The following is a 16713-nucleotide window of genomic DNA, read 5'->3' as shown; positions in this document are numbered from 1 at the left end:
AGGGCAGTTTCTTGTCTTCTTCTACTACCTACTTCTCCCATGAGCATTGTGGATAGAGGAACAATCTCAGATTTCTGGCAGTGAGGTAGGCTCTTGGCAGCCGAAACTGATATGCGAATGACTTGACCTATGGAAAGGAGAGAGACTTGTGATCCCCACAGTACTGTAGTTCATTCAGGAACATGCTGGAATAAATGAACAACTATCGAGGTTGAGGTTGCCCTAGGGTCCTAACCATTATTTGCAACATTATAACTCCAAGAAAATTCACACAACTGGTTTCCAAACACATCTTTGAAACCCGACCTCTTAGCACATTGGGGACTGCTTATAGATTTGGTGACATGGGACTTGGAAAAGCAGCAAAAGAGAGAAGCAGAGTGGGAAGTTGGCAGCTACCCTCTGTGGGAAGGATTGGTTAATCCAGAGAGAAGGCTGGCCATACATTCTCAATCGGATGTTCTTGGCTTCATCTCCACTGATGGCAGAGAAAGCGGATCATTGTAAGCAGGGCCGCTTGCAGCAGAATCATGAATGGACAAAGGAGATGGCCAGGGGTCCCTTCTCCAGTCCAGCTCCCATTCTCTTTGCCCCACATGTCTTGTCTTCTCTTGCTGGATGCTGCTGTAAAGGAAGGGACTGTTCTGATGATTGTTTTCTTTGGTGTAGACTTAAGTCTGCTAGCTCTGTTTTTGTTAGATGGAGAAGGTCAAATGCTAACTCCAAGTTCAAGTTCTAATGGGGGCGTCCAGGCAAGTGTGGCTTGTAAGAAGGACAGAAGGAAGAGGTCTGGGGACTGGGTAACCCACTTTATTGCCTGGCAGACCAGCTCTGATGGTGAGAGATCAGTTCCCATGGATGTGTCCTGCCTGTTGTTGGCACTGGTTAAGAGAACTTCGGAACCGTAAATAAGAAGCCTTAACTCCCACACACTGAACTGTATATGATTTCCTGTTCTTAACAGAAAGGAGTGTGACAATTGATTACCAGAGCAGTGAATGAATATTCACAGCTGATTTTTAACTTGGCCAACTTTATGTAAAACTGAACCGGCTGTGGGCAAATAAGGAGCTGGAACTGTAGTTGGTGTTTATATGAAAAATAGTTCTGTAGATGAACTTTACTCTTGTTTAAATGTCATGCTTCAGAAAACAATGGGTTTTAAGCCCAAATTTTGAGGCGAGGGCTTAAAAACACCTGCAGCTCACTAACCTAGGACACTTTTCCTTCCAGGAGACAGATATGCCACACAGGTGGCACTTTGTGAGTCGGTCACATTAACTGTTTGCCATTTAATACGTTTTTCTTTATTTCTTCTTTTTAAATATTGGAATATTATGTTATTTTAGACTGGAATTAACAAAAAGCTTTCTTCTGGGAAAGGGAGTGCCATCTCTTGAAAGTGGCTGCCTGGAACATTGTGTTTAGAAGGATTCTGAGGCTGTGTCTGGGCTAAGAGAGAAAGAGCAGAGTGACTCACTAGTGATTTCTGCCACGGGATTGGAGTGGCAGTGGGTGGCCTGAGTGCGCCTCATTTGCCATCCCTGTATTTGACTGCAGAGTACCCTGTGGCATTCTGGAATCATGGAGATATCAACTGAGGCTCCTGAATCATACGCCTGGCCAAAGGCTCCTGTTGTACCTACCTCTGTCATTTAAGTGGGAAGTTATATTTACTGTTCTTGCTATTGTCCCCAGAAAAAAATTAGCTTCCTTTGTGAGCTGGAATATTTGACATGCTTAAGTCGGGATCATATTGTCAACAGTTTTGTGTTGGGGATGGGAAAGGATTTTCAATGGCTATGTTTTACCTCAGTGTCAGCCACAGGGGGGTCTGAGTAGGAGAGGGATTGGCAGGCTTGAGCAAATTGTGCACGGCTTCTGGGAAGAGCTGAACTGAAGATAGTTTCTTTCCCTACCTTATAATTATGTGAGGACACGTTTAATTATTTATCCTGGCTTTGTATCATTTTGGTCTTTTCCTGTTGAAAAGTTTAGGGCCCAGATTCTTCAGGCTGAGAGGAGCTGCAGTGCAGGGAAGATGCCTTGTTTTGGGGTGGGAAGAGTTAGCCTTTGGCAGAGGTCTGTTTAGGGGGAGCTAGGCTCCTTGGGTGGATTTAGGGAAGCAAAAGGAGAGCTTCAGGAAAGGAGGAGTACCTCTTATTGAAGTTCGAGGCAGACAGACCCTTTGGTTTTGGACTTGTTTGATTCTCGCAGGCTTGTTTAATGATAAAGTTGTGATCTTGTCAAATATTAAAAACAAGACAAAACAAAAAAACCTTAGTCTTTTGATTCATTTAAGCAGATCCTTTTGAGTAGAGATAAAAGTGAGACAATCCTGTTAAGCTAGTCAAAGAGAGCCTGACTGACAACAATCAGATGGTATGTGCCCAAATATACCCACCCATGATGCCCTCCCTGCTACTGGCAGTGGATTTTTTCCTGTTTCCATAGGGACCCTGTACTCTGTTGCTATGGAGTCCGACGTGGTTCAGAGGAACCTACCAGTAAATACAGGGGAAGGCCTTTTGTCCACATACCGTGCCAGCAGAAATTCCAATTTTCCCACACATCTATCGGAACCTAAACTTCTGCTTTCCAGTTTGGGTCGTTGGTCCCTGCTAGTAGGGAAGATAGAAAATCTAATAAATAACACAAGAAACCTTTGTTGCTTTACTGATTGACAATGCTTGCTCAGTGTTTAGGATTTTATAAATAGAAACTAAGAATTTAATTTTTTAAAAACCCACTACAAATTCAAGATAGCCTCAATCTAAACAGAAGGAGATCATGTCTGCTGCCTTTTTTTTTTTTTTTTTTGCTTGAGAAAGCCTGACTTTAGAGTCCTATGGAGATAGGGTCAAAAGGAAACAATGAAAAAATCCTTGCCTTATCTCTAGAAAATTAGTTCCTGAAATTGCAGTCTTTGCAGGACAAGTAGAATTTTTACAAGCCTAATAATTTATGCAATCGCCTTGCAGGGATAGAAAATGGCTAAAATAAAAGCCAAGAACTGAGAAGCAATTTTTATTGTACTATAGTTCAAATCTTTTCAGGGCGAAGTAATTTAAAAATAATGGAAAAAACACAGTTTGATCTAAGTGACCAACCACAAAACATTGACATGACCAGGTGGTGACAGAACTTGCATATTTTTAGTGTGGGATAGCGACTGCCAGCGCTTTTACAGATAATCCAGTGGTAAACCTAGTGCATCCATCTGGGCCACACACAGAGATGCTAAAGGAGGGAGAGATTGATGCACTGGTAGAATCAATGCTGCACTGACATTCTTCTTTCCTTCAGTTGTAGTAATATCCCAAGGTCCAGACCTATTTTTTTTTTAATTGATAACTAATTCTAAAAAAGGCCAGAGGAAAATCAGAGAGCTCCAAGAGTTAAGACAGAGAAACTCAGACTTCTTGATTCAAGTGTCAGAAGGCAGCATTAGCTCAAGGTGGGCCTCTCTGGCCAGCTGGCCACGTTGGAAGAACAAAAGTGGTTATGACAAGTTTAAAGATATGGCCATCAAAGTAATGGAGATTTAAGCTAAGAAACAATAGCTAAGTTAATTTATTGTACTTAGCACGAAATTGAGGGACATAAAAGGAAACATGCCACCATGAATGAAACCTACTTGTTGATCCAGGGAGGAGAATAGGTTTCCAGAAACTTGGATCCTGGGCATTATCTGTAGTTGAATCCCTCTAGGGTGAACTATGGAACACTCATCCTGTAGAATTCACTGCTGCATTATCCAATTAGTTTGGGAAATGTAGTATGTTGGATCCCCTTTCTTGAAGATTTGCTTCAGCCTATTAAAGGCTCTGGGAATGCCTGCAGTAAAGACGTGTCTTAAACTTCTTTGACCATGGAATTTCTTACTCCCTCTGCCCTCTTCCCTTTTCTTTCCCCAAGAACGTGATGGAAGAAATAGTTCTCAGAATCTACTTACTTGGAAAACACTGCTTTGAGGGATTTTGTTTTCTGTAAACATAGACTGGGTAATTTTAAATATTTATAATTTGTTTGAGACTCTTTGGACCTTTAATTTCTTTTAAGGACAATTATATAATCTGTTTTAACAACTCAAGAAAGGGAAAGTTTTAGTTGAGTCTGTAAGGCTATAATAGATACTTCCTTACCTTTGCTATGGCATGGAGGAGATGCGTATTTTACTGCCTCATTGATGGGGACAACTTCTTCTGGACCTCTCCCCCCAATTTTGAACTCAGCAGAGGTATTTTATGGCAAACAGTTGTTCACCAAAAGTGGCTCCTGATGTGAAATTCAGAATAGCTATATGATCAGTTAATAGGGTAGAAAGAAAGAAAATAATCAAAATAGCTATATAAATGATAGATTTGGCAGCTGATACAGAGTCAAAAAAGTGAAATGAAGACAAAAGGGAGACAGAGGTGGGAGGATCACTTCAGCCTGGGAGGTAGAGGTTACAGTGAGCTGAGATTGTGCCACTGCACTCCAGGCTAGGTGACAGAGCAAGACCCTGCCTCAAAAAAAAAAAAAAAAAAAAAAAAAAAAAAAAAAAAAAAAAAAAAAGGGACCCATCTAAGAACTTAAAATCCCTTTATTTTGTATTCTTTTAGGACCATCACTTAGCAGGGGCTGGATGATCTGATGCATAATGGTAGGGGTTTTAGGGCCCATGCAGTTTTATATTTTAAAAAATTTTAACTTAAAACTTGAGACTTTCATCTTCCATGGAAAAATCAGGCAGTTGGTAACACTGGCTTGATATTCCTATGTGGCAACAGACAGGAAACTGAAGAGAAGCCTCCCCGTTTCGATGAGCAAGTGCTCCCTGAGTTTCCCCAGGTCTGACCTGACTTGTAATAGTTCTCTAATTTATCCGTGTGGCCTCTGAAGGCATTTGAGTTTGTGTTCCCTGGTTTTGGGGCATTCTCATAGCAAAGGTTCTGCTGCCAGCTTTCTCTTGAAACTGCTACCCTTTTCCTGTTGAATAAATTCTAACTGCTTGATTTATACATTTGAATTAAGACTTTCATACCGAAATGCAAAGGTTCCTGACAAGGGAAATGATCTCCGCTGTTGTTATTAGTCATTGACCCATGGGCATGAGGACTTCCTTTATTCTCAAGCTGGTGTAGACAGGGAAAGAGAGTGGAAGAACACGAGGGCACCAGAGTTCTAGAGGAAATGTCCAGGGACTACCACCAAGGAGGGAGAAGGGGCAAAAGAAACTGAGTGGGAAAAGTGGTACTCTAATTAGGACTTCCATTGCCCTCTTAACTTTCTCTAGGGCTGGCCTTTATTATTCACATGTGATTCAGATGTATTGGATAACCGGAAGCAAAGTGACAGCAAGATGAAATAGGGCAGACCAGGGGAAATGCCCTGTGGTGGAAAACATGCTGTGGGAAAGAATATTTGTAAAAGAATTTCATGGCTCCATAGAGAGTGGTCAGGCCAAGAGAAATGCCATTCTAAAAACAGAAGAGCCTGGGGTGGCACTTCCTGTGCATAGAATTGTCATGCTTTCCTCATAGACATAGACACGGCAGGACCAGCTGGTAAATAATTTGTCCCAAATGAAGGTACCTTCCTTCTGGTTTCTTCCCTAAACAATATGCTGACGATTTTGAAATCCTTCTCAAATTGAATCATTTTGCAGTTTATCATCAGACCTGTTGCAGGTTCAGTTGTTAGGAATTTGTACTCAGGAAAACTAGAATTTATTCCAGTGCTGGTTAACATTTTGATGCTATAGTCCATTAAGATCATGTTACTTACGTTACTTAAATCTGATTCAACCTATAGAGACACACTGTGAGAGTTGTGGCCAGAATAGATAATGCCTATCTAAGTGTGGAATTAAGCTAAAAACTCTTTCTGTTTTCAAATAAATGAATAGGATTATGTGCTCCACAGATGGTATTTCAATCCCTTGTGTGGGATCCATTACAATAGACTATTTCAACAGAAGCTGTATTTTTTTTTCTGTAGAAGTCAATTACTTTGTAGAGGAAAAGCTTAGTAGAACATCGCATTGTCATTTTTTAGTATTAGCAGTTCCCCAAATAAATATTTATTGGGAGGGTCTAAAGCTAATACCTTCATAGGCATTTAAAGAGCTCTACCCACCAGTGATGACAGACTCTTAGTAAAATGGAATAGTATGTACACAGAGGATTTGAGTGTTAGCTCAGATTTTTTTTTCTCTATGGAGAGAGGGCTCTTTGCCTCTCTCTAAAAGTTCTCCTCATACTCTAGGGTGTTTTTGTTGTTGTTGTTTAAACAGCTTTATGGAGGTAAAATTGACATACAATAAGCTACACATTTTAAAGTGTACAATTTGATAAATATTGACATATGTACACAATCCTTAAACCCTCACCTCAATCATGACAGTGAACCTATACATCACATACTAACGTTTCCTCATACCCTTTTCTAATTTCTCCCATCCATCCCTCCCTGCTCAGGCAACCATTGATCAGCTTTCTGTCACTCTAGATTACTTTGTATTTTCTAGAGCTTTATATAAGTGGACTCATAGAGTATGCTTGATTTTATATCTGATTTATTTCACTCATCATAATCATTTTGAGATTTATCATATTGCCCTGTGAACTGTTAGCTCATTCCTTTTTATTGCTGAGTAGGATTCTATTGTATGGCTATACCACAATTTATACTTTCATGTACTTAGCACATTTGGATTTTTTCCAGTTTTTGACAATTACACATAAAACTTCTCTGAAAACTTATGTACACATCTTTGTATGGGCATACATATGCTTTCATTTCTCTTGGGTAATACCTGGAGTTGAATGGCTGAACCACTTGGTAGTTGTACACAAGTGGTCAGAGATACTTTATTTGAAATAGTCAAAATCTGGAAATTTTGTCTGGTATTGCTTTGAATCTATACAACTATTGGAGGAGAATCGATATCTTATTAATAGAGTCATCTGACTCACAAACAAGTGCTGTCTCACTATTCAAGATAATATGTATATTGTGCTGTTCTTGGGTAGAGTGTTCTACAAACGTCAAATAGATCAAATTGGTTGACAGTTTTGTTCAATTCTTCTTTACTTTCTCTCAACAATGTTGTTGGTTTTTAGTGTACAGGTCCTTCACATCTTTGACTTGATTTGTCCTTAAGTATTTCATATTTTTTGATGTTATTGTAAATGGCTATTCAATTTCTGATTGTTGCTAATATATAGAAATATAATTGAGGTTTTGCATATTGACTTTTATCTGTAATCTTGTTAATGCTCTTTTTTAAAGTAGTTTTTCTGTAGATTCCATTAGATTTTCTAAATAAATACATATATTTACATAGTCTATAAATTAAGGCAGTTTTAATTCTTCCTTCCCAATCTATATAAGCTTTATTTCTTTTCCTTGCCTTATTATACTTGCTGGAACCCCCAGTATAATGCTGAATAGAAATGGTAAGAGCAAGAATCCTTGTTCTGTTGTTAATCTTAGAGGAAAGCATTTCATTCTTTTACCATTGACTATGTTAGTAGTAGGTTTTTCATATTTGCCCTTTATCAGGTTGAGGAAACTCCCTTCTGTTTCTAGTTTGCAGAAATTTTTTGTTAGGAATAAATATACTTTTCTAAATGTTTGCTAAATGCAGACATCTTTTGAAATAATCTCATATATATATATGATTATTTTATCATTCAGGTCTACTTAAGTTATATATATATGTATATATGAAAGAACAAACCTCTACTCACCTGGTCATAAAGTTTAATCCTTTTGCATATTGTTGCATTTAATTCACTAAAATTTTGTTTAGAATTTTTGCACCTATGTGCATGATATTCGTTTGTAGTTTGTTTGTTTCTTTTTTACTGCAAATGTCTCTGGTTTTAGTGTTAAGGTAATTTTGACCTCACAGTTGGGAAGTTGGGAAGTAGTCTCTGGCCTTCAATTTTCTGGAAGAAGTTTTTTTAGAATTGGTATTTTTTCTTCTTTTAATGGTTGGTATAATTCATCATTGAAACCATCTGGAATTGGAGGTTTTTAAAATAGGAAAGCTTTTAACTATAATTTAATTGCTTCAAAATATATAAGTCCATTCAGGTTATTTATTTCTACTTGAATAAGCTTTAGTAGTTTCTTCATTTCATCTAGGTTATCAAATTTGTTGGCATAGAGTTTTTATTAACATTTACCTTTAAAAAATCTATAGATTTTATAGTGGTATCACTTCTCTCATTTCTAATACTGGTAATTTGTGTCTCTTCTCTTTTTTCCCTGATAAGTATGGTTAGAAGTTGATCCATTTTGCTGATCTTCTCACAGAATTAGGTTTTACTTTTGTTAATTTTCTCTTTTGCTTTTCTGTTTTTTATTTTATTGATTTTAGCTTTGATTTTTATTATTTCTTTTATTCTCCCTTTCATGGGGGTTTTATTTGATCTTTATTTTCTAGTTTCTTAAGGTGGAAACTGAAATAATTTCAGACTTTTCTTCTTTCATAATGCAGGCATTTGGTGCTACAAAATTTCCTCTATGTGCTAATTAACAGCATTTCATAATTTTGACACGTTGTCATTTTGTTTTCATTTACTTTAAAATACCTTCTGATTAATATATCTTTTGATTTCTTTATTGACTTTGAGTTATTTAGAAGTGTGTTATTTAGTTCCAAATACTTGGAAGGATTTTCCAGATATCTTGCTGTTACCGATTTCTAACTAAATTTCCTTATGATTAGAAAACTGCTTTGTATGCGCTGAATCTTTTAAAATTGACTGAGATTTGTTTTATTTCATAGAATATGATCTAACTTGATTATTGTTCTGTATGTTCTTGAAAAGGAAATATATTCTGCTGTTATTGGGTGGAGTGTACTATAAATATTAATTAGATTAAGTTGGTTTTAGTTTCAAATCTACTATATCTTATTTTCTTTTTAATTGTTCTATCAATTATTAAGACTAGTTATTCAAATCTCCTGCTTTAGTTGTATCTATTTCTCATTGCAGTTTCTGAAACTGCCTGCATAATGTTTAATGTTTGGGATTATTGTTGGGATTATTATTTCGTTAATAATGGATTGAACATATTGTCATTATAAAGTGACATTCATTATCTCTAAAAATAGTCTTTGTTCTGAAATCTTCATTTGATATTAATATAGCTACTCCAGCTTTCTTTTGATTAGCATTAGTATGTTGTTGTTTTTTAACATACCTTTACTTTAAAAATATTTGCATTTTTATCATGTGTGTTTCTTGTACTTGTAAGCAGCATATAGTTAGGTCTTACACTTTTAATCCAATCTGTTAATCTCTGTCTTTTAATTTACGTATTAGACCACTTATGGTTAATATGATTATTGATATAGTTAGATTTGATTTCTGCTTGTCCCATCTGTTTTTTGTTCTCATTTTTCTCTTTTATACTTTCATTTTAAGTTGAATATTTTTTATAATTCTATTTTATCTTCTTTGTTGGCTTACTAGCTATAAATCTTAGTTGTATTGTTTTTGTGGTTGTTTTGGGGTTTATAGTATCCACAGTTAACTCTTCTCACATTGTAATTTGAGTCAAAATGATGCTTCAGGGAGAGAATGAGGTATGTATCTAATGGCCAGATTTCTAATTCCCCTTATATCTTTTGGCCATCCCACTTGGACTAGGTCGTGACACCTTTACTTAAAATGTATGACACAAGTTCTGAGTTCTTGTATCTCCTCCTTATATAGATGGGTCTTCCATTTTTCTGCTAATGTTTATTTTTATTTAATTTAGTAACCGACTCACCTGAAAGATCATTCAAAAAAGCAGTGTATTAGTTACAAATAATGTTTTGCTGCAATAAATAGAGATCTGAAAAATAGAAACATATACATAATAAGGATCATCATGTCATGATAATTCTGGAAGTGGGTGGTTTATGGCACTTATTTATCCATGCCAAGAATTCGGAGTGAAGTGTTCCATGATTCTCTTGGTCCTTCCCTCAGAGTTGCCTGGTGCTCTTTGCAGATTCAGCGATGTCCACACACCAGGCAGCAGGAAGAAGAAAGATAAGGGGAGTTGCATTTACCAACTGAATCTGTCTTTTGGCACTGTTTTCCACATGGGCATTTCAATCTAGAAAGAGGGCCAATAAATGTAGTTTATTGCTGACATCACTGCTGGCTGTGGTACAAGTAAGATTCTGTTAAGGATAGAAGGAAGAGTAGACATTGGGTATACAATTGGCAATGTCTGCCAAAGACACTGCCAGTAGTAGCTCTTTGTACTTGCCCTGAAATGACATGAAAACCCTATAAGAAATGGAGAGAAAAGACTTATAGATACAGAATTTTTGTATTATTATTATTATTATTACATTTACTAAGTGCAAATGTCTAGGTTCCTAGCGTTCTCAAGCTCTTTCCACCACTGATAGCCATCTATGGATATCACACATATGGACCACTGGTGGCTGTGGGGTAAGAACCCCTGACCCTAAGCAAAAGGTTATGCAACTTTGGGGATGGGATGCAAGGAAAAAGATGTGTGAGGCAGCTGTTTTGGGGCACTCCTCCCTGCAACATTATTTCAAAGATACCCACTTTTTCAGCTTAGATGTTTTCTCTTTCATGAGATGCTCTTGATCTCACCCCAGTTAGAATTAACTACTTCCACAGTCTCCACAGTATTGTTATAACAGTTTTATTGAGATGTAATTCACATACCATACAATTAAACCATTTAGAGTATACAATTCACCCATTTTTAGTATATTCACAAAGTTGTACAGCCATCACACAATCAAGTTTTGAATATTTTTATCATCTCAATACAACCCTTATACCTATTAGCCATCAATCCATATTAACCCACAGCCCTAGACAAACAACTGATACCCTGTCTATCCATATGGTGCTGTCCATTTGGACATTTCAAATAAATTGAATTATTCAGTATGCTCTCACAGTATTTTTCTGAAACTTCTCTTATTATCCCTGGATTCTACTCTGCATTTATTGAGTTTGATGGATCTACATCAGATTTCCTTTGAAGACTAAGAGTTCCCAGTCTGCCATCTTTGTATACACAGTACTGCCTATCAATGTACCTAATGCATCAGTAAATACTAAACAGTAGAAAAAGAGAATTACCTTTCCTTTTTATAAACAAACATAATAGGGTAGGCTGCAATATAATGTTTGGAAATATGAAAGCAAAATGGTTCCTGTGCGCTTGTAGTAGCAATTAGATTTTGTAAGGACTTTGCATGTAATTGTCCTCAGACAAAAGTGTGGGGAAGATAAAGTTTATCTTGGAAGTCAACTCTCTGCTTCTTTCTCCTTCTTCCTCCTTTGAATCTTTTGACTTCTGACTCCAGGCCATCTAGTATACCTGCCCTGGTATCTGATCCAGAACACCCTCTATCATCCTTTTCACCCCTGCTCCCTCTCACTTCCATTAAAATCCATCTTACATTTTGGTCCACTGGGAGTCAGGGACCTGGGTTTAATACCAACTATGAATATTGGGGAAAGTACCCATTTTCCTGATCTATTTTCTCATCTGAAAAATGCAGGAATGATGCTCAGTAAAGGCACGTTTAACTCTAAAACTCTATATTTCTCTGTAGCAACTCACAGAATAAATGAGAGAAAATAAGATTTATGACTTCCACTCTTTGCTCATAACATCAGCATAAAAGGAATTTCTGGGGACAGATAGGTTAGCTGGAAGGTTTGTGTCTCTATTGGAGAGTTGTTTTCAAGAACTATGTTGATTCTGGAAACATTTTCCATATTAATTTAAATAAATATATTATATTCTTTAAGACAATGGTATATACTGTCTTTAGAGATATAATTGGTTTATAAAGAAGTCTTTAGTCTGTCTACTCCTCCTTTTACTTTTTTGGCATCCCTAGGTGAAAATCCAAAGGGAATTGTATGTGGCAGAAGAAAAACTATTGAGTATAGTTAATGGTTGTCAGTATTAAAGCCAAGTATTTACAAGTAAAAGGAATGAGGTCCATGTCATTGGTAATGGGATTTAAATGGATTTAGGAACTAAGACTGAAACAGGAGCCTAATTAGAGAAGATTCCAGGGTCATCATGTCAGTGCCCACCTGTCCATCAGGCAGACAGAGTGTCCACAGCTTTTGCTTCAAAGACATGGCCTGTTCTTCTCATCAGTGTCTTTGTCTCCTAGTTCTTGAGGGAAAAGATATCTTGGCTGCCCCGTGCAGCTTGCTGTGTCTGAAGGAGCATCCTGAATGCAAGCTGAGATTCAGCTTATGTCTGGCCTCTAAAAAAGATTCAGACTCAGAATATGATATTTAATGATTTTCTTAAAGATGGGGGCAGAAAAGAAATCATATCAGATAGATTATCTTTGCTTGGGTTATTCTGGTTTTAATTGCCCTTTTAAAAGTAAGAAGAAAGGACATGGGTAGGGAATAAAATATCTATTTCCATTCATGGGGCAGCCGCACTTATAATGGTTCCTTTGTACCTATTCTTTGTATCTCAGCTACTGAACATTTGCTAAGTGGACCTCTGTTCCTTTTTTTCTTTTCTAGTTCACTTTGGGGTTTTCTACATGAACAATTAATGTCTTTAGCCTACATTGGTTTTTCATGTGGAGCATGTTAGTTATAGAAGCAACACCCAGAGTAGGTGACATCTGAAGCTGAATGGGGGAGGTAAGACCAAGGTAGTAATTGAGCTCAGCTAATCTCTTGGTGGTGGAGTGGGCGTCTGTGTCATGCATGTGCCATAGTCAGTGTTTCTGCACCTTGGTGAGTTAGCACATTAGAGAATATAGAGAGGTCTATAGCTTACTCTGTCCTCCTCTGTTGCTTCCCTTTGCTCTTTTCCATCTTTGATGAGGTTTGTTGCTGGATGTGGAGAGCCCAGAGATGGTGGAAAAGGGCATGGAGCAGAGATGGCACTTGTATAATGGAGTCTAATGTGTGAAGATTCTCCATCATAGAAGTAGGATTTTGTGTTCTTTCCTTTTAGACTCCATCCCAACAATATTTCTCATCATTTAGATCATTATTTGTCTTTAGGCATCAATGTGCAGAGGTGATTCCATTGGCTTTAGCTTTAATTAAGAAAAAATAAATCATTAGGGAAGCAGATTCCCTCTTCCAATTCCTAATTAACTTACAGGCAAATTTGTTTTCTGCTAATGACACATCCACATTTTGTTTCAGACTTTGGCCAAATGTTAGCTCAAGGTTTTCATAAATGTAATCCATATTTTAAAATTACCATCACGGATTTTAAAAAAATTATTATAATTGACTGAACTTCTTGGAATTCATTTCATAAAACACAAAGTTTGCACTATCGAGAATCACACATGAGAACATTGTGTGATTATCGAGCAATCTCAAAGTGTTCTGAAGCAAGTCTCCTTTGATTCTGCACATAGAAATCTACTTATTATCTTTTTTGGAGTTAACAAAATAAGAGCAACAAAAAAACAATGGATTGGGATCCAACCAAATGCAATTCTGATTCTTAGTTCTCTGGAACATATGCGTAACTTATGCATTTATTTACCCATTCTAATAAGTGCTAGCTTGATATTAGAGCAAAGTGCTAGGCTGGCTTGCTCAATCTTACCTTTCTTACCAGTTGATTCAGGTGGAACTCATTTGGTGTCACCCTGGAGTTAAGAGTCAACACAACTACAATTAAAACCAAATTTTAATTTCCACCTTCTGTGGTGTATATCAAATAAGTAGTGTGTGGGAGAGAAAGATGAGTCGAGTGGTAAAAAGTGAAAATGAAGATAAAAGGTGAAAAAAATGAAAGGATAGAGGAGAAAGGGAGAGCAGCGAATTGAGACCTGTCCATAGAATACCGGAAACATTCTCCCCTCATAGCCAGCTCCTTGCCAGATGAATACAAAACTCTAGGTTGCTCTGATGGAATCCAGCTTTTTGAGTACCCAGAAGTTTTCAAATTCTCAAATGATAATATTAATTATTTTGTCCAATAAAATCTTACATAGATGCCCAAGATAAAAAACAATTTAAGTTGTATTAATATAAATCTACCATATAAATGAACATTTATAAAATTTCTTTAGTATGAAGTTAATTCGTGGGAACTACACTGTTAAACACAAAAGTTTGAAATTCAAGAATATGGAGAATACTTCCTTTCATCAGCCACTACATTCAATTTCTGTGTTTTGTTTTAAATGCACAGTGTCAAAGAAGTCTTGTTTCACATTAAAGGCAAAGAGTATCTAATTTTTAAAACTTCTGGAAATATTCAAACAGAATTTTAGTAGCTTTACTATGTTGAAGAAGGATAATTGGTAAACTTGGGTCTGAAGGCTGTTCACTGTAATAGTTGCAAACATAGATGCCATCAGTACCTAAGACAAGTGGGAGGCAAACCCTCTTGTTTTGACATATTTACAGTGGGTGCCAGAGCTCTCACTGGTGGAAGAGTCCCCTGTACCCATGCTGCCATTGAACACAGTGTGAGATAGCATCCAGAGCATACCCTGCACTGCTAGACCCAAGCCTACTGTGGCATTTAGTTGAACTTTGCACACTCAAGTATCGTAGTTTGCTGGCTTTAGGTATGTACATACCTAAATTTTAACAAAAGAACAGTACCTTGTGCTTACAAATGAATGACATCTACAAGTTCAAACACAAACCTAGAGGTGGAAAGAGACACTGAACCCTGAAGTTGGCACATATTGACTTAACTTGGCAGCAAAAATCAAAATAATGCAGGGCCAGTGTGTTCATATGTTACAGGCAAGTTCTGCTTTTAATTACATTGAAATATGTAATTGACTCAAATATTATGAAGTTGCTAAGCACTTCCTTCAAACTCTAGTATCAGAAAATTCTACCCTCGACCAGAGTCCCAAGCTCACCAGTCCTGGTATTCCTCACTAAATCGCCTAGGTGCTAAAGAGTTATTCTGATGAGAGCAAGAGAGCTTGTATTTTCCAAAATTTATGGCCACTTTATTTCATTGTGGTGTCATCTCCCTGTTGGTTTCTTGTAACAAATGTATACTTTTCATTAAACTATTCCTAGCGAATTCTCAGAATAAAGTCCCAATACCTTAATTTGGTTTTCAGAGTCTCTCTCTCTACCTTGCAAAGATATTGCCCCAAACACTGCTCCCAACATAACTTATTTCATTTGTTTTTCTTTTTACCTGTTGCTTCTGCTTTCTCTTCACCTAAAATGCTCACCCTTATATATCTTCGTGTCTCAATCTTATGATCAAGACCTTAGAAGTAGTCATTTATGGTTCAGCAATATTTATGCACTGTGTGTGTGTGCACATGTGTATATATACATATATACACACACATATTAAACATACACCTTAGTGCATGAATCACATATATTAATACTAATGACATGGAAATATTATTGTCATTATATTAAGTGGAAAAGCATATTGAAAAATATGATTCTATTTTTTTGAGGAGAAAAATATGTAGGAAAAAATTCCTGAAGGTTCTACATCCACAAAAATGTTACCAGTTTGAGCTACTGGAGATAAGACTTATTTTACTTATTGGTGTTTTATATATTTGGGCAGTAAGTCTTTTGTAATAAGACATGCACTAATAAAATGCATCTCTAAAGTACATAGCACCTCATACCACCCTTAAATAAAATTTTAGAATATCTGAACCCCAAACCCTTTAAGTTGTTCTCACAATTATGCATATATCCAGATATTTTAAATAATGTTTAACCAATGTGCATGGTACTAAGGTTGTTGATAATGCTAAGATTTGGCACAGCATATTTTAATGCCTATTTTGGAAATCATCAGACTGTCCATTCACTCACATTTGCAGTGATGCCCCTTTGTCTGCAAGGGTAGAGTACACCTGAGATATTTACTAATGAAAGAGCATTGAGATTTACTGTTTTCCAAAGACCTGGGTGGCATTTTTCAAATATCCTCCTCAACAGAAAAAGAGCAAGCAATTCTGCTGTGTCATAGTTGTGAACAACGTGTTCACAAAGAAGTGTGACTACAGTTTCTGGTGAATGTATTAGTAAAAAAAATCATAATAATCATAATACTCCCCATCCACTCTGTCACTCTGAGGCCCTGATATCCTGCTTTGTGGTTTGTTTCTCCACATAGGCTCCTTCTGACACAAAAAGGATATATTTGATACTCACTGATAATTTTTTAAAGAGTGAATTAGGCAATTTTCCTTGAAACGTCTTTTCTAATTTAGCATGAAGTAGAATAGAATAGTAGAAATGATGGGATTTATTTGGCGATACTAAAATAAGAAGGGGAATTGTTTGGTCCTACAGCAGACTGTAAGAGGGCTGAGGAATGGATTGAAGAAAATTATCAAGCATGCATGTTGTTTTTAAGTGATACTTGAGACTTGGATGTGCAACAGCTGTGTTGTTGGCTTTTTTTTTCTTGTGCCAACTTTCTTTATTTGATTGATTTTCTCTCTGACAGCCCACTGTGCTGATAAATGTGTCCACGGTCGCTGTATTGCTCCAAACACCTGTCAGTGTGAGCCTGGCTGGGGAGGGACCAACTGCTCCAGTGGTAAGTTTCCACCTGCTGTTGTCCGTCTCGGGATGTTTTTGCTGTAGGGGCCTCCTTGTCTGCAGATGACCCTGGGTCATGCTTTCCCTCTTCATCCCTACACAGAGCGTAGTGTGAATGCCACGTCCATCTCAGTCATACAGTTTCTTTTAAATC

At 37.0% G+C, this 16713-nt stretch overlaps 1 protein-coding gene across 6 annotated transcripts in view; it reads left to right on the top strand.

Moving 5' to 3' along the window:
* Positions 1-16713, top strand: part of LOC105472457 (multiple EGF like domains 10) — a 394760-nt gene that overhangs the window by 288626 nt on the left and 89421 nt on the right. For all 6 annotated transcript variants that reach the window (XM_071098507.1, XM_071098508.1, XM_071098510.1 and 3 more), the window contains one exon: positions 16465-16557. In XM_071098507.1, the coding sequence (XP_070954608.1) occupies positions 16465-16557 (93 nt within the window). The remainder of the gene's footprint in view (positions 1-16464; positions 16558-16713) is intronic.

The sequence above is a fragment of the Macaca nemestrina genome, chromosome 6 (genome assembly GCF_043159975.1).
Source record: "Macaca nemestrina isolate mMacNem1 chromosome 6, mMacNem.hap1, whole genome shotgun sequence".
Taxonomy (NCBI): Eukaryota; Metazoa; Chordata; class Mammalia; order Primates; family Cercopithecidae; genus Macaca; species Macaca nemestrina.
This window is presented reverse-complemented; position numbering and strand designations above follow the sequence as displayed.